Source organism: Hydractinia symbiolongicarpus, chromosome 5 (genome assembly GCF_029227915.1).
Source record: "Hydractinia symbiolongicarpus strain clone_291-10 chromosome 5, HSymV2.1, whole genome shotgun sequence".
Taxonomy (NCBI): domain Eukaryota; kingdom Metazoa; phylum Cnidaria; class Hydrozoa; order Anthoathecata; family Hydractiniidae; genus Hydractinia; species Hydractinia symbiolongicarpus.
The window spans coordinates 30,580,503-30,600,551 of record NC_079879.1 but is presented as its reverse complement, the minus strand read 5'-3'; the positions used below and the strand labels follow the sequence as shown (position 1 = coordinate 30,600,551).

The 20,049-nt window shown below is 33.2% G+C and overlaps 1 protein-coding gene across 1 annotated transcript; it reads left to right on the top strand.

Annotated features, from left to right (window-relative positions):
* The first annotated feature begins 6,277 nt into the window (after positions 1 to 6,277).
* Positions 6,278 to 18,811, top strand: LOC130645880 (RRP12-like protein). The gene is made up of 35 exons (XM_057452007.1): positions 6,278 to 6,421; positions 7,558 to 7,757; positions 8,065 to 8,094; positions 8,497 to 8,550; positions 9,245 to 9,324; positions 9,481 to 9,586; positions 9,795 to 9,911; positions 9,986 to 10,112; positions 10,220 to 10,287; positions 10,448 to 10,501; positions 11,104 to 11,202; positions 11,509 to 11,600; positions 11,675 to 11,786; positions 11,863 to 12,209; positions 12,285 to 12,406; positions 12,481 to 12,545; positions 13,000 to 13,050; positions 13,151 to 13,259; positions 13,385 to 13,533; positions 14,128 to 14,192; positions 14,281 to 14,374; positions 14,449 to 14,607; positions 14,685 to 14,765; positions 14,879 to 14,987; positions 15,107 to 15,214; positions 15,358 to 15,461; positions 15,550 to 15,603; positions 15,679 to 15,770; positions 16,262 to 16,370; positions 16,600 to 16,737; positions 16,815 to 16,890; positions 17,074 to 17,217; positions 17,660 to 17,832; positions 18,215 to 18,297; positions 18,667 to 18,811. The coding sequence occupies exons 1-35, from the start codon at positions 6,295 to 6,297 to the stop codon at positions 18,761 to 18,763; spliced, it is 3,795 nt and encodes a 1,264-aa protein (XP_057307990.1). The 5' UTR covers positions 6,278 to 6,294; the 3' UTR covers positions 18,764 to 18,811.
* The last annotated feature ends 1,238 nt before the right edge of the window (positions 18,812 to 20,049 follow it).

The window sequence follows — 20,049 nt, the reverse complement described above, 5'->3', positions numbered from 1 at the left end:
TGAAACACCTTTACTTCGAAAATGTTGAATCACTATGGGTGAAAGTGTGCCTGAAAAAAACTAAACCTATTTACGTGTGTGGGGTTTACAGGCCACCTGGAGGTAGTGATTTGCAGAGTACCGAAAACCTATGTACTCATTTTAAACAGTGTTTTAACAAGCTCCCAAAAGAAAAAGAAGTTTTTATCTTGGGAGATTTTAACTGTAACATGCTTTCAAAATATGCTCTTTCCTCCAAAATAAAGGAATTATGCTCCACTCTTTTCCTAAAACAACATATTACGGAGCCAACTCGTGTTACTGAAAATAGTAGCACTCTTATAGACTTGATACTTTCTAACAGTTCTTGTATTTCTAAAACTGGTGTCATGGATTTAGGCATCAGTCATCACAATTTAGTTTATGTGATCAGAAAATTCAAAAGGCCAAAATTTGAACCTAAAACATGCAAGGTTCGTAGCTACAAGAACTTCAGTGAAGAGGCTTTTCTGAAGGACTTCAGGAATTTAGACTGGTCATATTTAAATAATTATGATGACCTTGATGAAGCATGTGAGAAACTGAATAAAAATGTTAAAACAGTGGCTGACAAACATGCCCCTTTCAAAACACATAAATTTTCTGGCCGTGTTGAGGCATGGGTCACTGATGAATTAATAATAGCCATCAAAGAAAGAGACTTCTTGAAACGGAAAGCATCAAAAACAAAATCCATCATAGACTGGGAAGCTTTCAAACAAAAAAGGAACCAGGTAATAGGTCTCAAAAATCGACTGAAAAACGAGTACTATAATGACGTTTTGCAGGACTTTCAAAAACGGCCAAAACAACTTTGGAAAACCCTAAAAAAACTGGTTCCTGATAAGTCAGGCAATACTACCTCGATAAAACGAGTAGTCCAAAACGATGGTACAGAAACTTCTCACCCAAAAGAAATTTCCAACACATTCAATTCATTTTTTGTCAGTGTTGGTGCCAAACTAGCCTCTAAATTTTCTTCTGACACTACTAATGTTAATCCACCTGTTAGCGGACACGATTTTCGGTGGGCTCGTATTGAGACCAAAAGTGTCGAAAAAATAATTAGTTCACTCAAACTTAATAAAGCTACAGGCTTGGACGGAAAGCAGGTTCGTCAGTTTTAAGTATTTATTTATCAAGTCTTTTCAACAAATCTTTATTTACTGGTTATGTACCTAAATGTTGGAAGACTAAAAGGGTCTCGCCTATTTTTAAAAGTGGCAATAAAACAGATCCTACTAATTATCGGCCTATCTCCATTTTGCCAATTCCTATCAAAATTTTTGAAAAGTTAGTGCATGAGCAAATGTCTCATTTTATTTCTGAGCACAACTTCCTGAATGACAGACAGTCCGGATTTCGAAAACTCTTTTCCACAGAAACTGCAGTAGACGATGTCTCTGATTTTATTCTTACTGAGCTAGATAGATGGATAGATGTGCATATTTTACATGGCTAGCCTCACAAATATCGAGGGATATACCCTGTCTATTATTTCCAGGAGGGGCCATGGCTTAGATGGAGAGTCCTAGAGTATTTAAAGCTCATTTTGAGCTACGCAGACCCCATTAGAGCCCGCGCTCTACTAGACAACTCCCTGCAACATTCAACGGCCCACACAGTGTGCCATCTTCCTAATTTCCCTCACATAGCTTGGGTTAACCCGGGGCTATGGTAACATTCACTCGCCCGTGTTGAATCGCCGTCAAGAGGAATCGAACCCCGGTCTCCCGCACAGAGTACGAGAGCTATAACCACTAATCTACCAACGCAGCCATTTTTTAAACTTTGGTGCCCTTATATTCCGGCCACCCCAGTTTTTTGAAGTCTCTTTACGATACGGCCCGGAATGGCCGATTACCCAGACTATTTTTTTTCTATGATTTTAATCTTTGCCAATTTGATAACCAATCTGAACAGTTTGTGTACTCTTCATGGCCAGAACATTTTGTGTACGGCCATGAAGAATTGGGTCTTTTTAACACCTGTTAATTTTGTTAAATTTAGTAAGGCTGTTTGTCTTGATGCAGAAATCAAGACATTTGGTCTAGAAATCTGTTTGCTGTCTTAAGTGTCAAAAGTGACGAAGAGACCTGGGGACAGGTTGCTTTTACAGCGAGGGGTGAATAAGATAAACCTTGAAAACGAGATTGAATGTTATTGTTAGGAAACATCTATTTTGACCTTGTTCAAATTTTAAGCTATAAGCTTAAATAACATACGCATGTAGCGCTGTTTGGCTTGTGAGTTTCTTTCTCGAAAATTATTTTAAAATCTCTAATCAAGGCTAAAACGATTGTTTCAAGCAAAGAAAACGGAAATCACTTCTTCCAATCTGCTTGTGCCACACACTACACATTGCCATCATGTCATTAATAATGTTTCATGTTGTGTTACTTCCTTACCGTATTTATTGAGCATACCATATTTTGTATCAAATGTAGTTTGCTAATCTCTCCACAAGGATATTAAACAAACCCCTCGCACACGAAAGCTTAGACACAAACGAATGTGTCAAGCAAATCCTACCTAGTTTGAATCCGTCAGAGTAAACACAAAATAATTTCCCAAAGCAAACTTCCGGAATATGGAATCACAGTCCTGATATTTACTTGTACACGCATCTAAGTGATTATGTAGTGAATCAAAGTTATTTTCAGTCTATTTCAACGCACAAAGGCATTGTTAAGACTTTAAATAAATTTTAAAGAAACAGTTAAATCTCACAGCCCAGGGATTCTATTTCTATTGCCGGCAATTCAATATGGGTAAGTGAATGTTACCATAGCCTCGGATTAACTTACGCCGTGTGCAGGAAATTGGGGAGTTATCACACTCTGTGTGCTGTTAGATGTTGCAGGAAATTGGCTTGTAGAGCGCAGATCCTAATCAGGTTTGTGTAGCTCAAACTGGCATTAAATACTCCAGCCCTCGAGACCCTCCTGGAAAAAAATCCAGAGTATATTCCTTGAGGCTTGACCATGTAAATTATGCACATCTGTAGTAAACAAATAACATCGCACAGGAATTCATCTATACAGAAGTAACTAATCAAAAAGTGCTGACTGCAGAAGATTTGTTTCTGACCCAGCATAGTTTTTCTCACAACTTTTCCATTGGTCTCCCAGCTAAATCAAATGCAGCTATTTAAAAAAACTCTATACAACAAACTTTTTACAGAGGTCCAAGATACAAAACTGGTGCTATGCCATAACCAAAAATTATATGTATTTTTAAAGATATAAACTACCTGCAACATAGATGCAGGCTTTTTATGACAAATACTTACAAGACCACATTTTTTTAGCATATCTGTACAAAGCTTATTTTATGATTAAAGTGGTTGCAATACTTCCTACTGCCTTAGATGTAGCTAATGGCTGCTTCAATCATCGCAATGTATCTTTTTTACTGCTCAAAAAGCAGAAACATGGTGAAACATTACCAAAGAGCAATGAAAGTTTGTTCTTAGAAACATTTTCTAGCTTCTGTAGTTTTGAGGGTTTTTTGTATTTCATGAATGATCACAAGTAACTACACAAGTTTTGGTTCTTGTGAACTACACAAGTATGTAGATACTAAAAGTAGGAACCAGCAGTAACCAACAGTAACCAGCAGTATTTCAAAGTAACCACCAGAGAACCACCAGTATTATTAAGTAACCACCAGAGAACCAGCTGTTTTTTTAAGTAACCACAAGAGAACCAGCAGTTATTATTAATTTACTCCAGATAAGGCAGCAACATCGGCGCAAAGTTGTTGTGATTTTTATGCACAACACTTTATGACCTTAAAACTACAAAATGTGATAAATAAAAGGGCACCTAGTTACCAAGGCTTTTTTCTGATACTTTATGCTCTTGGTAACCAGCTACTTTTAAGTTGTTTTTGCGAGGTTCAGTAAATGAATTTCGCGAAGATTAATTTTCGAAAATATGAATAAAATTCGCGGAATTTGCGATAATTAACCAACTAAGTTATTTATTTATTTATTTCGCCTAAAGGCAATAATGGAAACAAGAAGAACAGAACGAAAATAGTGTTTTCGGGATTAAAGTTCATTCTTTAAAATAAAATGTAACACGTTTCAAGGAAAAAACGTTCATATAGAAAGCATATTTTTTTTACTTAAACAGAAACCATGTGAAAAAAACCCGTATATTTTCTGCTGGAAGCCACGGCGTTTCTCCACAACATTTATTAATTTATTCGAACTTTACTTTGTCTACCAAAAGAAAAAATGTCTCGTTTTGGACTCTGCTCCGTAAAGTGTTTTATTAGGTTTACAACACACAAATTGCAAAATGAAAATCCTTTGGTCAAATACATAATCTGATTAGGCAGAATAATTTTTTAGGGAGCATTGAAAAATAAACGTGTGTGATGTGTGTAATCGCTGCGAAAAATAAACTTAAATTTGATATGGATTCCTCAACAGTGGAAAAATGGCAGTAGAGGCATCTCTCACACTCGATGACTTCAAACTGTGCAGTTTATTAATTCTTTCAATTCATTTGAACTTTAACGTCTACCACAAGAAAACAATGTCTCCTTTTGGACTCTCATCCGTATAGTGTTTTTCGTTATATTTGGTTTACAATTCAGATATTAGTTTGTTATTTATAATATATATTTTTTTTGTTAATTCTCGTGTGTGGTTTTAAAAGACTTGTGTCTCAACTGTTTCATCAAGCCCGAGTCACACCAGACATAAACATTTCAGAAAAATAAGTCATGAACTGTTGTGTACATTATAAAACGTTTCATTTCTTTTTATCTATTTAACTGGTCGTTCTCTTGTGGCCACTTAAAAAATTGCTGGTTCTCCGTTGGTTAATTCAAAATACAGGTGGTTCTCTGATAATTACTTCAAAATACTGCTGGTTAATGCTGCCTCCCACTTTTAGTAAAAGCGACACAAGTAATCTTTGTCTTCACATGCTGTTTGGATAAACTATCTTTGTTATAATTGCCACATATACAGTACTGTGAAAAGGTTTGTTAACATCATGTTTGTGTAACGAGCCTGGTGCACATGAACCACAATAAAATTGTGGTCTTTATGTATAACAAACATTCAAACATTCTATCGTGGCCACCACGCTAATATTATTATCTCCACGTAGGATCGTGTGTCCCACGATTATTTTCGCGAGCTCCACGATTTTTATATCTAGTATAATTTAATTTTTTTTCTTTTCAAAAAAGTCTTTCATTAAAGTTAATTTGTTTGTTTCAGGTTTTATCAAGCTAAAAAAGCATATTCGTAGTTTGGACTTGGTGAATAATTTTTTGTCATGTACGCAATTGCATTTTTACGTAATGTCATTTGTCTGGAAAAGTTAAATTTGTCTGCGCCGATAGAAATGCTTTTTTAGATTGCATTTTAAAAGTTTAAAAACGAAAAGCGGGGATAGAAATGTTTTTTTAGATTACATTTTAAAAGTTTAGAAACAAAAAACGGCGATAGAAATGTTTTTTAAGATCGCATTTTAAAAGTTTAAAAACGAAAAGCGACGATAGAAATGTTTTTTAAGATCGCATTTTAAAAGTTTAAAAACGAATAGCGGCGATAGAAATGTTTTTTAAGATCGCATTTTGATTCACGAACGATTAAAATCTATTATATGACAAGCTTTATGACAACGAATCAAAACAACAAAGTGTTAATTTATTTTTTTGCCGTCGGGTTTTGATTTAATTGATAAACTAATACGGTCTTTGTTGTTTTACAATAGAAGTTATCTATCGTGGACACCACAGTGTAATGTTTAATTTTTGTTCGTGTAGTCCACGAAACATGATCGTGAGGTCCACGATTGTTAAAAAAATACGCATCGTGGGCTATCGCAGTTCGTGCGTTACATGAAATAAACACGAACCACGATGTTAACAAACCTTTTCACAGTACTATAGTGTAGTGTAGGTTTTATCAGCAGCTTAATTACTTGGGACAAGATCACATTCAACTCACTGCCACAATCAAATCTTACTTACTGCCGGCAGTATTTAGAAAGAAGTCATTATCTACAGACAACCGATCGTTTGCTGAAATTAACCAGCTTGTTATTACATGATTTGTATGATGTAAGCAATTAGTAAAAAAGAAGGAAAGGAAAAAGTGAACATATGCAAAACAAAAAGTCCCACTCATCTTGTTTTTTTATTATTACTTGACCTCCCTGTTAGGGTGAAGATAATATTGGAAGGAGATATTTATCTTCAGATGTACAACCTTTTTTAATTTTGTAGGAAAACATTCTACTTGAGATAATGAAGCAAAAGGTAAAGCAAAGAAATTCCTTCAAAAAAGGTGACCAATGTGTTCAAAATCCAGATACAAAAAAATTCCGAAATCAAGTAAAGAAGAATGTTTTTACTCACAAAAAATCACAAACTGGTAAGTTAAAATTGTTTTTCTTTTATTGAGATAAATGTTAACAATGTTTTTATTGATACACACTAAATTTAAATATTAGCATCTGACTTTTTCCATCGACGGTGGATTTCAATCTAAAATACATAAAGAGAAGTAGTGACACCTGATACTAACAAAGAACAACAATCAGATTACACTTGATACCTACTGTAACAAAATGACATATCCCTTACACCTTAGTTTGTTTTAGCTAAGTTGAGTACATTTTCATTAAACTTGTGAAACACTATTCAAGTCACATCCTATGTTAAAGTTGTGTATTACTACACAACGGCAAATTTTTAGATTCCCATGGCTGGGGTCCATTTGTTATATACTCTTTCTTTAACAAGTGCAGTAACTGCAATTGTTGCACCTGTTTTCCCATTTTGTGTAGTTTCAGTGCAAAAAAGAATGTTAACTCTAGTTAAACTGTTTTAGAGCAGAGTGAATAGCGCACTTGTTTCATCAGAAAGATTTGTAACTTACAGTTGACAGTCAAAACTCTATTCCATCAATTGCACGTGATTTTCTATTTCTTTAGTTCAAAACAAGCACCATTATGAAAAAATAATTAATTATCGAGGTTTCTCAACAACAAACACTAATTATTCATAAAATGTAAACAAAAAGGATAGCCTGCAAAAGTAAACAAAAGAACAAAAGTAAAGTTGCATAATTGTCGCATAATTAAAATCAACAGCACGTGTGAGTTTTTCATTTCTTTGGTAAAACGAGTGCAACTGGTGCAACAAATGAAAAGATATGCTTTTCTGTCACCAAGCGAATAGACCTAAGCTTTTTATTTTGCTGAGAAAAAATATTGATATATTATATTTTCAGTCAATGGTAATGGCTACAAAGGCTCCAGAGTTTGCGGTTCACTGGTTAAATTGTTAAATAGTCCCTGGTTTTTGTAAGCCTCAAATTTTACGTAATTGAGACAATTTTGAATTGAGCATGTGGACATATAAGTTGCATTATTTAAGATGCACTTTTCTTTAAGCTAGAACTTTTTTTTCTTTGTAAACCTGTTTTAAGTTATGCTGCTGCTCAAATAAAGGCTATGGATTTTATTTATAAATTTATGATAATTACACTTGCTGTTTCTGTTGTAGGTTTAACCTTGGCTGCGTTGGAAAAGCATAATGAAAAAGTAGAGGATGAGTTAGATATTGGTGATTTGGCAATTAGTGAAAAAACTGGAACATCAGTACAGTCTAAAGCTTTTTCTATCGGTGGATTAACAGATTGTTCCAACATGACTTTTAGCAAAGTAATGGATCATTGGAATTCAGGAAATATTATTGATCAAGAGGTTAGTAAATTGTAAAACAATTATCTAAACTTCACACAGGTTTGCAAAAATATATTAAATAACTTAGTTAATTGTCTTGATTAGTAGTCAGTAAAACCCGCATATTTTAAGAGAATATTGTATTATAAATTATAAAAAAAGTGTAAAAGTTTGCACTACTTGTTATTACTATTACAAAGCATATTCCACCTTGTAGTAGTTCAAGGTTGTTTCGTCAAAAAAATTTAAGATGTTAGGGATTAAATTATGTGCACCGATAAATGTCTATACAATGAACATCATCATTTTGTTTTAACATGTCTTTTAGAAATGTGCAATTCTTGCTGCTGTTACAGAGGTAAGTTTTAATGTATTTGTTGCATTGTGTGTAAATGCATTCTTTTTATTAGAATACTCATTCCTAATTGATAGAGGGCTACCCTGACTGTTAGCTCTTATTTTATTGGAGAGTATTAAATGAGTGCCTTTCTCAAACATGTCTTTTTCATATTTTCAATAAAGAGTGCTGATTCTATAAAAAGGTGGTCACTCTGTGTGGAGACAACAGTTTTCAGACAAATTAAAATTTCTTAATTTGAAGTTTTCTTATTTTGTTTTCTTTCTTTAGAAAAAAGCTTTTAGTAATCTTATTTATTGTAATGAAGCAAATGGAATAAATTAATAGTGTGGAGATGTATATATATATATCATTATGTAATGTGTATAGGTTGAACTTTTAGGATTTAAACTTTCTTTATAGGTTATCCGTTCAAAGGGTGGTTCAGAAACTGAATCAGAGTATTTTGCTGCTCTAGTAAGGACTAACTTTTTATGCCTTTAGCTTACAACAAATGTCATTTAAGGTAATGAATTTGCTTTGGAGAAAATAACCATCTAAATATAATTAAAACAGTTGAAATTTAGAGAAATAATCTCATATTGAAGAAGAACTACTTTGTTGATCACTAACATACTGCCTGGCAGTAAGCAGGATTTGATCTGCGGTCCCCAGAACTTAGAGCCACAGACCCACCCACTACACTATGTGCAGCAAAATGTTAGTGATACACTCAGATAGTTTATCCAGATGGTGTGTTCATAGGTGAATTCAAAAAATCTTGATTAATTGTTATATTTATATTATATTTTTGTTTCGAATTTTGTGTTTCTGTAATGCAGAAAAAATTACCAGCTGTTATATTCAAATAAATAACACAAATGTAAAGTCCAAAAATAAAATTTACCATTATTTTCAGTTATCAGAAAAATATTAAAACACTTTCTAAATTTTACTGTCTATTTGTGCTATATTATATGTAAAGCCATTGAGTAGACCAACAGGTAAGTATATATAAAACTTCTTAATAAACCTTTCCAATGTTTAAATGATCAGATTGCCTTCTAAAAATTTTCGTTACTTAATTGATGTAAGAAAATTTTCTAACATTATCACTATTCTAGACAAAAATTGTTGTTTTTTAAAAAAATTTGCAAACTGTTTTTAATAGATGACTGTTCTTGAAGCAAGTAAAGACAATGAAAATTCCATCGTAGCCATTTTGTATCTCCTGAATCTAGTTATCAAAAGGTAGTTGCTTATTATCTTGCAAACTCCTACTTAACGTAGAAGTTGATGTCAGTTATTTCCATCCTTGTTTGACTTCGTTTTTTCTACTCCCATGATAATTGGCTTTATTGTCATAGTTTTTTTAATTTTTTTTACTTATAGCTGTTTCTATTTTAGAATTCCAACTACTTTACTGAAAGCTAGATTCTCTGAAGTGTCAAAGTTGTTGTTGCAAGTGTTAGAAAAGTATTCTGTTGATGGGAAAACATCACTTGTGGCTTGTGTATGTATAACAAATAATTTATTTGTTGTGCTTCTTACATTAACTTATTTATCTCATCATTGAAATAAGAATAAGATAATATTGGTACTGAATATTTTGTTGTTGTTGTTATTGCTTCTTTGTAAACTTTGTTGGAAAACTTGTTTCTCTGTTTTTTCAGGCCACTTAATGTCCACTTATTTTAGGCCCCAATATCCATTTATTTTAGGCCCTGGACTGTTTAACAACTACTTTGTCAGCACAAGAGTCAGCTGTGTGGATGGAATCTTCAACTCAGCATTGTTTTCAAATCATGTTAAGGTTCACAACTCATTCTAAACCTAAGGTAGGCTTTGTCATATTTCCAGCAATCCCTGTTTTTTATGCATCAAGATTGAAGCTATAAAAATCTTGATTTAGATTCGCAAGCTGGCTCACAATTCAGTGAAGAACATAACAAAGATCAATCTGATAAACCATCAAAATCATCCAATTGGAACAGCTATCACAAACTTTTGTGTTCATATATTAGCACAACATACATCAGGTTTTCAAAATGTTTTTTCTCTTCTTTGTAAATTGACTTCGGTCAACAACTTTACTCATGTGCAATTCTAAAAACCTTAGTTGCTACTATTCTGTTTTGATTTTCAGAAAATGCAGCAATTTCTCACCACGTTTTAAATTTGTTGAAACTGTGCATTCAGTACTTGGGAGCAGAGGTATTTGATTCATTTATTTTTAAATTTTAATTAAGGGTAAGTTAACCCTGTTTTTGTTGTCTTGCTTAACCCTAATCCCTTAATTAAAACTGCATGTAAACAAATACTTTGTTCCTTGTGTTTATCATTCGTATTTCATACAGTTTAAAATTCTTTCTAGAGTTTAAAAGAAATTTGTGAAGCCATATTACGTATGCTAACAATTAATAACCCAGTAAGTATTTTCAGACTATAAAATATATAATTAGCATTGAACACCAATCCTTTGTGAAACATATAACATGCAAGAAGTTGTGTGCTCCAAATTGCGACTTCTGTGTTACTGCCAATAAGGATTAATACAATGAATGGAATAAAACTATATATGCTTTTGAATATTTATATTTTATTTTTGTATGAAGCTTGTCAACTATGGGCAAACAGCAGTAATTTAATGTCAAAATCATTCCATGTGTATAAAAGCTTACTTATGTCTACTTCTGATAAATAAGAAAATCATTAGTACAATATTATTTAAATAATGATTTTATGTATACGTTTATTGTGCCAGATCGCATAATATTTTCTGTTAGCATGCCCAGTTTTTTTCTACACGATTGTGTAGTACAAGCTTTACCAAGCTTGACTTCTTTATTTTTTGTAACCTGTTTTCTCGAAACTTTATTCACAGAGCGTATTAACACAATGGTTAGTTTCTGTTTAAAACCACACAAAAATTTTTAAGTCACAGTGAGCATGATAGTCTTAAATATTATTTGTTTTCATGGTTTAAATGAAGTTCCATTTTTAAAAAATAAAAAATTAATTTTCTTTTAGATTATAAAAACAAATTCCATGCAAACACTGCATGCTTTGTGCACTGCTAACCCGCCTGAAGAAAACTTTTCTGCGGAGTTAAATGCTAAGCTAATATCTGTAAGTGTGAGAAGATCTTCCTTGATTTATAAATGTATTTTTATTCTATGCTAGACAAGACTGATGGTGCAGTTCTTTTTAAGGGAGAGGTTTAAGATAGCACGTAGTACACCCCCATACACATACAAAACGATAGATACCACATGCAAAACGTTTAGGGAGTTAACCAATGTAGCAGGCCTAAAACACTTGATATGGCTGTACTTGTGTTAAAATCTTAATAAAAGAATCTGGTGTTATATTAGTTTAGTTTTTGTAGGTAACTGCATATGCAATATATATGTATATACATATTTTTTTTGTTAGGCTTTGTATGATTTCCAACCCAGCATCAATGATCCACACGTTACTAATGCTTGGCTTGCACTCATGTTGGCTGCACATTCAAATCTGTCATTGTAAGAAAATAAATTATTTTACTGCATGTTATACTTTGATAATCTTGTATTAATACTGATTTTTATTTGACTAGAATAAATGAGAAATCATGCTTGAAGCTTTTACCAAGATTTTATGGCACTGCAATGACCTACTTTACGTCTGATCACCGTGAAGTAACAAAAGCAGCCGCTGACATCATGAAGGTATGCAATAACAAAGTTATACAAGAACAGACGTAGGATGTGTTTTTTTGTTAATTTTTAATTTTTCTTTACTCAGGAAACAAGTGAAAAATGCTTAGAACCAATAATGGACACTATTGAAGAAGACATCAAAAGGAAAGATTCGTCATTCTGCAAAATATTCAAATTAATAGAATCTGGTCTGCGTTATAAGTACCAACCAGTGTGGGATATAGTGCTGCAGTCGTTACAGTATTTATATTCAAAATTTGGAAAACAGTGTGCCTCTGTTATGATTAACAGTGTAACCAGTCTAATAGACCTGCATGCTAGCCCTGCATTTCCTTTCATGTCTAGTTTAAATAGAGCTATAGGAGCTGCTTTCAAGACTTTTGGACCTCAGATGATTTTAAACGAGAGACCATTAAAACTTGTGAGACAAGAGTAAGTAGATTATTTGTGTATTTTTCGTGTATCAAACATGAATGAAACTTTTTATCTATTCTGAGCATATTTCAGCGACCAATGCGACTTCCCACTTGCTTGGCTGCTTCCTGTTATGAAGGATTGTATCCAAAACACACAGCTGGCTTTCTTTATCTCCTACTTTCTTCCTATGGCGGCTACATTGAGAGGCAAAGGTCTGTTTTGTTTTTGTCGTAGTTTCTGTGCTATCATGAAACCTAGATGATTGTAGTATGACTTTTGGTTTCAGCATTAAAGTGTAGAGAGTCGAAGCAAGACTTAGAAGCTAAAGTGTATGAAACGCTAGTTACTCAGGTAGGTACCAAGACGCGGTTTATACCAATCAAATACGAACTTATCACTCACCTTCACATGGATTTGACATTTATTTTGCTGGTGTAAACAAGTAAAAATTGGCAAGATAATAGGAAACACGGTTAGAGAAATATTACAGGCATATTGATGAAAAAGCTTATTTTTATTATTATTAAAGATTCAAATTCCTTTTTACATAAAAACGACAGACAAAAGTGAAATATATGGATGATATAAGAATTTCACATGATTGCTATGTCTCACCAAGATAGCATGCCTGAAGATTGTTCTGTGAAGAATTATGAGTTAGAAATTTCATAAATTTTGTTTTATGGGTTAATAAGGATGAAAAAAAATGGTGTGCTCTGTTAAGACACAAATTTTTTATACACAACGATCAAACACAGTTAAAATAGTTGTGCTTTTTTATGTTTTGAATGTTCTGCTTTTTTAGATTTGGGCTTTATTACCTGGATTTTGCACCAATCCCACCGATTTGAAAGAGGTAAATGGATGATTGTTGTTGTTGTTGTTGTTAAGTTTCTTGTCTCTGGTCATGATATGTTTGTACTATAAGGAATATGAATATATATATATATTTTTAGTCTTTTAAAAGTATTGCGAAAATCTTGGGAACGGCATTGATGGAAAGAAATGATCTGCGACCTCTGGTATTGCTAGCCTTAAGAACATTAATTAACAGGACGCTTGATGGTGAGTTATACTCGCACGAACTTACGTATCTAATGTAATAAACGATTTGCTTTTAAAAGTAAATTTTTTTAATTGCGAGTTCTAAATTTGAAATGCGAAACTTACACTTGTGTTTTGTTTTTCAGAAGAGGAGTTAACAGTTATTGGAAAGTTTGCAAAGAATTACATGCCTATTCTATTTAATTTGTACACCTCCAACGATGAGAACTGTAAAGCCATATCACTGTCCATTCTTGAAACAATCAAAGCATTTCTTATTGTTGCAGAATCCACAGTAAGTGTTAATTTTTATTGATTAAAACATCACAACTAAATAAAGATAAATTACATTATTCACATTAGTTTTTTTGCGTATTAATTTATGCGCAGTAAGAAAAATGATTTTGCGAAAAATAATTTTTGCGCAGTACATACGTACGTAATTCGCGCGCGTGATAATTTTTCGCATAAGTTCGAACTTTTGCACTAATAGAAGATACTAAAATTTAGGACTAAAAAATAATATAGATGCGTTTCTCTTATGTAAACTATAGAATCGTGATATATCATAAGAAATTTTTGCGCACTAACGAACTTTCTTGCGTGAACTTACAAAAGTTGATACACGTTAAAATAAGTACAAGATACCTCGTGCTGCTCACCTTCTCGATGTTTTTAGGTCTGCAGCTTCTTTTCACTTGTACTGTAGCTTTTTTACCTCCTGTAATAGGATTTTATATAGCCGATCTCAAAGTGAGATTATTCAGTACTTGTGTTAAGTCAACTTTGCTACGCAAAATGGTGCCTGCTGTTGATGGTTAGTACTTGGTGTCTGTTTACACATTACAAAAATGTAGTCCACTTATATGAATTGTATCTTTCGGTTTAGCTTGTACAAACATTCGTAAAGAAGATATTTGAAAAACTTAAAGAAGAAGACTCTGCAGAGAAAAGGTTTCATTTTATTTACAGGTTGTAAACACACCTGAGGCATTGTTAGGTGATTTCCAACACCAACCTTTTCTTTGTTGTGCGTGTATAGGCATCTTTTGATGGATTTAGCAGTATGTATGGTGAAGTACTCAACAGAGGAACAAGTACGAGGTTTATACCAGCTTGTCACTGGTCACGTGCAGGTAAGCTTGAAGTTTATTGGTTGAGAAAAGGTCTTAATACTATATAATATAATTTTATTTTTTTGTTCGAAAAGGACAAGGATAAAAGCATGCAAAAGAAGGCTTATCGTATACTGGAAGAAATCTGCTCCAGTAATTCTGAAAGTTGTAAAAATTTGGTGGAAGAAAAATTTGACGAGTTAATGTCAGTGTTGGTGGATTCGTTATCAAGTGCAGTTCCGTCTTCAAAAGCTGTGAGTTTTTAAAAAATGACGAGGAATATTCTCTGTATGTGTTTCAGCTATAACTGAAGTGTTATTTGACTTTTTAGCCACGTCTTGGTTGCATTTCTTCTCTTGTGAAGAAGTTATCAAATGAGAATAAAGATTTCTTACAAGTAATTATACCTGAGGTAAAACCATTGTATATTTTTTGAGCTGTTTGTTTATTTGTTATTCTGTTGATTTCAAACGAACCCGGATGGGTGCCTGTCGTAACTGATAAAACTTTTATTTCTATTTACAGGTCATTTTATGCACCAAAGAAGTTGGTGTTAAAGCCAAAACAGCTGCTTTTGATTTGTTGGTTGATATTGGATCATCATATGTTTTTTTGAGTACTCTACCCAAAGAAGGTAGGTAAAGACAGCTTTTATCACCTCACTCTGCTCCTGCTCAAATTGATGTACCAACAATTTGAGCAGAGCGCATAATATATTTTCTTCGAATAACTGATTTTTTTTTCAATGTTTAGAGTGTATTGAGCAGTATTTCCATTTCGTTATGGCTGGCTTGGCTGGCTCCCCTCACATGATCAGTGCAACGCTACTGGCTTTCACGAAACTTGTTTTTGAATACAGATGTAAGTATTTCCGCTACGTTTTGTGATGTAACGAATGTAAAGAATGGCGGTTTAATGTTAGTATTCGATATATGATGCAAGGATGGGGATGTGTTGTTACTTTGAAGCTTGTGTGTACTCGCTACTTTTCTTATATATTTTAGATTGCATATCAGCGAAGCTAGTCGCTACATTGCTCGATGCTGCTATAACATTATTGAAATCAAAAACAAGAGAGGTCATCAAGTCCTGTTTACTTTTCATCAGGGTGAGTATGATGATTAATTTTGTCTGAACAGACTTGATGCTTTTTTGTAACTTAGTAATGTAGTTTATCTTGTTTGTTTGTTTTTTAGGCCGTTGTCAAAATCCTAGATGCAAATGAACTATCTGGACACTTAGAGAGCTTGGTAAATCCTTATTTTGTTTTGACAGCTTGGATATATTTTTACTAACTACAGAATACTTAGATAATGTGTTTTTAGATCAAGAACTTGTTTGTGTGGAACACGCAGAATAGCAGTGCTTACAGACAACAAATCAGACGGATCCTCGAAAAACTCGACAAAAAATGCGGGTAAATAAATTTATTATTGTGTGGCCGTTGTTGATTTTGTTGTTGTTGTTGTCGTCTTTTTTGTTGTTGTCGTCTTCCTTGTTGTTATTGTTGTCGTTGTCGTTGTTGTTGTTGTCGTTAGGTTATTGTTGTTAAAATCGTTGTCGTTGTTGTCGGTGTCACGTTGTTGTAGTTCTAGTTGTCGTTGTTGACGTTGTCACGTTGTTATTTCGTTGTCGTTGTTATTGTTTTCGTTGTTGTTGTCGTTGTCGTTATTGTGGTTGTTATTTCGTTGTCGTTGTTATTATTTTCGTTGTTGTTGTCGTTATCGTTATTGTTGTCAGCATCGTTGTCGTTGTTGTTGTTGTTGTTATTGGTATTAGCATCGTTGTCGTTGTTTTCGTTGTTACGTCGTCTTCGTTATTGTTGATTTTGTGGTTGATGTTGTTGTCGTTTGTATTCTGGGTTTGTTGCGTTCTTCTGTCACGCATATATGTATTTTATCTGTCAAGTTATCATCTGGTGAAGTCTCTTGTTCCAAACGAGCACAAACGATTTATCGTTCAAATTCACAAAACAATTGAAAGAACAAAAAGACAAAGAGAGGCATATCGGAACTCTGTAAGTTCATCATTTCATCTTTTTTTGAAAATTGTAATCCTTCTCGCCACCATTTTATATTACATTCATGTTTTGTTTGTTTTGTTTGTTTGTTTTTCTTGCTTCCTTCCAATCTAAGTAGTTCTTCTAAATTTTTAGCAAGTAAAATTGTAGAGGTACAGTTTAGGTAAGGTCTTTGAGTATGATTGTATAGTCTCGAAATTCCCTGAGAGGTCTGTATTAACATTAGAAAAATAACTCTGAAGAGTCTGAGGACGAAACTACAAAAGAAACCACGTGGGATGATGTACTTGCAGATTCAGACGAAGAAGAAAACGAAGACAAGAAGAAAATAAAACAACAAGAAAAAAAACAGAAGAAATCTAAGGTAAGAAAAGTTCACAAAAGATTCTCTCAAAATTTTCACAAAGATTCTCTTACGATATAAACCTTATTTTTTATCAGCATGCTAAAACATGGATTGTGGAGAACGAAGAAGGGGTTGACTTACTTGATCCGACAGTTGCTAAAAATATTGTTGGTAAGTACACTGAAAGAGACGTCATATTTCTCAGCGCAGCACGATTTCGAAGTTTGATTATCATGCTATTCTCTTTTATAATCATTATCTCCGTAAATAAATGTAAATCTGGCGTCTTCTCCGTTAAAATTGATTTGCAACTTTGCGAGACTGACAATTTACAAGAACTATTCTTTTTTTAAGCAACAAAACCAAAGCATAAAAAGATGATCAAACATGATTTTTCATTCTCTTCGGATGGTAAAATCGTCGTCAAAGATGAAGACCAGGAAATCGAAAACAATGATGAAGCAGCGTTAGATGTTGGAGAGAAAGATATTTTAGGAGGTTTGTGGGATTTGATATATCCTCAACGCGGTTTAATTGGACTCACAAACATGTAATTACAGATCATTGAACTTTTTTGCTTCTTAACGAGGTTAATTTACGCAGTGAAATCTTTCTAGATTTTTTGTAAAAATTATTTTTGTGAAAATGATATTAAGTAAATTACAGAAAACACAATTGTGTATGATATCCAAAACTATATGTCAAAGAAAAGTTATTTTATTCCTCATTTTCTCGAATTTTGCAAATACAGTATTATAAAATTTTTCGGGAGATTAATTTTTGCTTTCCTATTGTCATTATTTTCCGCTAGTTGTTGTACGCGACTTTCCCCTAGTTGTTGTACGCGACTTTCCCCTAGTTGTTGTACGCGACTTTCCCCTAGTTGTTGTACGCGACTTTCCCCTAGTTGTTGTGCAAATTTATAACAACCTTTTTTTAGGATATGACAAGACACCAAAGCAGATAAAACTGGGTAAAAGAAAGCGTATGGAAGATATGCCAGAAGACGAGAACGTGTTTCAAAAGTACGAACATGGTGGAATTGGTATTCATCGACATCGAGATGCAGATGATTCTGCTAAAAAGAAGTTAGGAGCAGATTACAAAGCTAAGGTTTGTTTCTTCAGCACGGTTTATAAACGTACGATCGGATAATTCATTGTATCTTTTTATGAATTTAATTTGAGATATAACTTTTTGTTCACAGCGTAAAAATTAAAGAATTTGGGTAAAACAAAAATTTAGATTATTATTAAAATTGAACCATATGTTCATCTTATTGTCAGAAGAATATTTAATGTAAAAGTAACATCTCGTTGTTCATTATTATTGCTGAACAACTTGAAGTACCCGAATATGATCATCCACATATAGTCGCCATCATGGATTGATAAACAGACTCTATGTCTTTGCGAGAGAAAAAAATGAAAAAGAAAATTTTGCTGAGATCGACACGCAGAATTTTATATTTTTCTTTAATCTATTTTAATTGTAGAAAGCTGGAGGTGATATGAAGCTGAAAGGGAAGCCTGACCCGTACGCTTATATTCCACTCGATAGACAAAAGTTAAATAAAAGGTAGTTAATGAAGTTTTGATTTTTTTTTCTAATGAAAACAAAGTTATTTTATAATGACTGGTTAAATACTCCAACTTTTCTTTAAAGAGGCCGCGTTTACATGAAACTCGAAGTGAAGTAGCTAGAACCGGTTTAGGTTTACATTTCTTCAGCGGAAGTAATACTCACTTCAAATGAATTTCGGTCAAATTAAAATTCCCACTAGGTGCGAGATTCACCTGGACAAATTACACCCTTTACGCCGAAATTAGACATGAGTAAAACATGTAGACAGTCGCACTTTTCACTGCAGTGTGGGAATTTTATTTTCGCCCCAATTTCACTCCCGTGATATAAACAGCCTCAAGATTGATATTTTTTTATTTACAGAAAAAAGGCGAAACTTTCTGGTCAATTTCATGGAATGGTTAAGGCGACCAGGAAAGGAGCTGCAGCTGCTAATAAATACAAAAAGAAAAGAAAGTGAAAGTATTTTGTAAACGTTGTTTTTACTTGAAATATTTTTTACATACAAGAGTTGTCATTTAATACATACTAGAATTATAATTTAGAATGCTAACTGTAACTACGTATTTCAGTGTGCGGGCCTAGCTTGAAATCAGAAGATCTTGGAACAAATTATTTATGCGTGAAATTTTTTGTGAATGATTACATTTGCCTGAAATTTGCGATATTAATTTTATTACATCAAGTAAAAAAAAAAAAATTTTCAGGACAGTTACTTCGCGAGAATTAAAAAGCAAAATAGGAATTTAGTTACATTTTTTCTGTGTTAAAAGTGTCCGCTATTTTTTTTTTTTTTTTTTTCGATTTACCTATATATAAACAGATATGAAAATTTGACAAGTGTGTTTTATCGCGTAAGAAGTAACAAATGAAGCAGAAACCCGACCTACGCTTTTTACAAACATTGTGTTAGAACAAAAGCAGACTTTCTGCCTCATCACACTAATAATCTAGAATTGTCATACAATAGAACCCAAATGAAATTTTTGTACCCTGCACAATCCCTGACGGTTTTTTTTTAATAACTCCTGATTACTTTCCTATATAGCTATGATACTTACTGAGTTTCAACATTTATCTATTAGACACCTGCATGCTAAATTTTTAGGTCCCATACCTTTCAGAGGCTTTGATATTGGCCATTACTCGAAACTACCCCTAAAATCTCTATGAAATCCTTATAATGGGAAAAATATAATAACTCCTGTTAGGATTATCTTTAGAACTTGAAACTTGCAACACAACTTTGTTTCATCAAGAAGAATCATTTTGAATAATTTTGACACGTGACTAATCCGATTTCCCGATTTTATCGGATTTTACCCGAAAATTGGAAAAAAACGGATTTTCGGGCAATTTTTGGCAATTTTTTATCCGATCCATGTAAAAGATATGGTAAAAAAAATTTATTTAGCTTTCAAAAACTTCAAACAGAATGTAAAAATTCACTCTAGAACAAAAGTAATTATATTTTAAGCAGATAGTTGCATTTTTAACAATTTTCAAGCTTCTGATGACGTCACAAAAAAAGTACTGTAGCAAGCAAAAATTTATTGCTCCCATTTTGTTCCTTTTATGACGTACTATAAGTGTGCCAAGTTTGATTCAATTTGAACAATCCTATGAAAAGTTATTGAGGGGGGGCGGATTCCAGGACATAGTATGTTCGAAAAACCCCGGACCGAATAGGGTTAAACTCTACCCTGCTCCTCGGATCGTGTTTATCAGCAATGAACATAATTTTTT

What these genes read in the sequence shown, in the direction of transcription:
- LOC130645880 (XM_057452007.1), top strand. Translation starts at nt 6,295, where the DNA reads ATGAAGCAAAAGGTAAAGCAAAGAAATTCCTTCAAAAAAGGTGACCAA. An exon ending in TTAAAACTTGTGAGACAAGA is followed by an intron (nt 12,210 to 12,284) that starts GTAAGTAGATTA and finishes AGCATATTTCAG; the next exon opens with CGACCAATGCGACTTCCCAC. An exon ending in AATTAACAGGACGCTTGATG is followed by an intron (nt 13,260 to 13,384) that starts GTGAGTTATACT and finishes TTTGTTTTTCAG; the next exon opens with AAGAGGAGTTAACAGTTATT.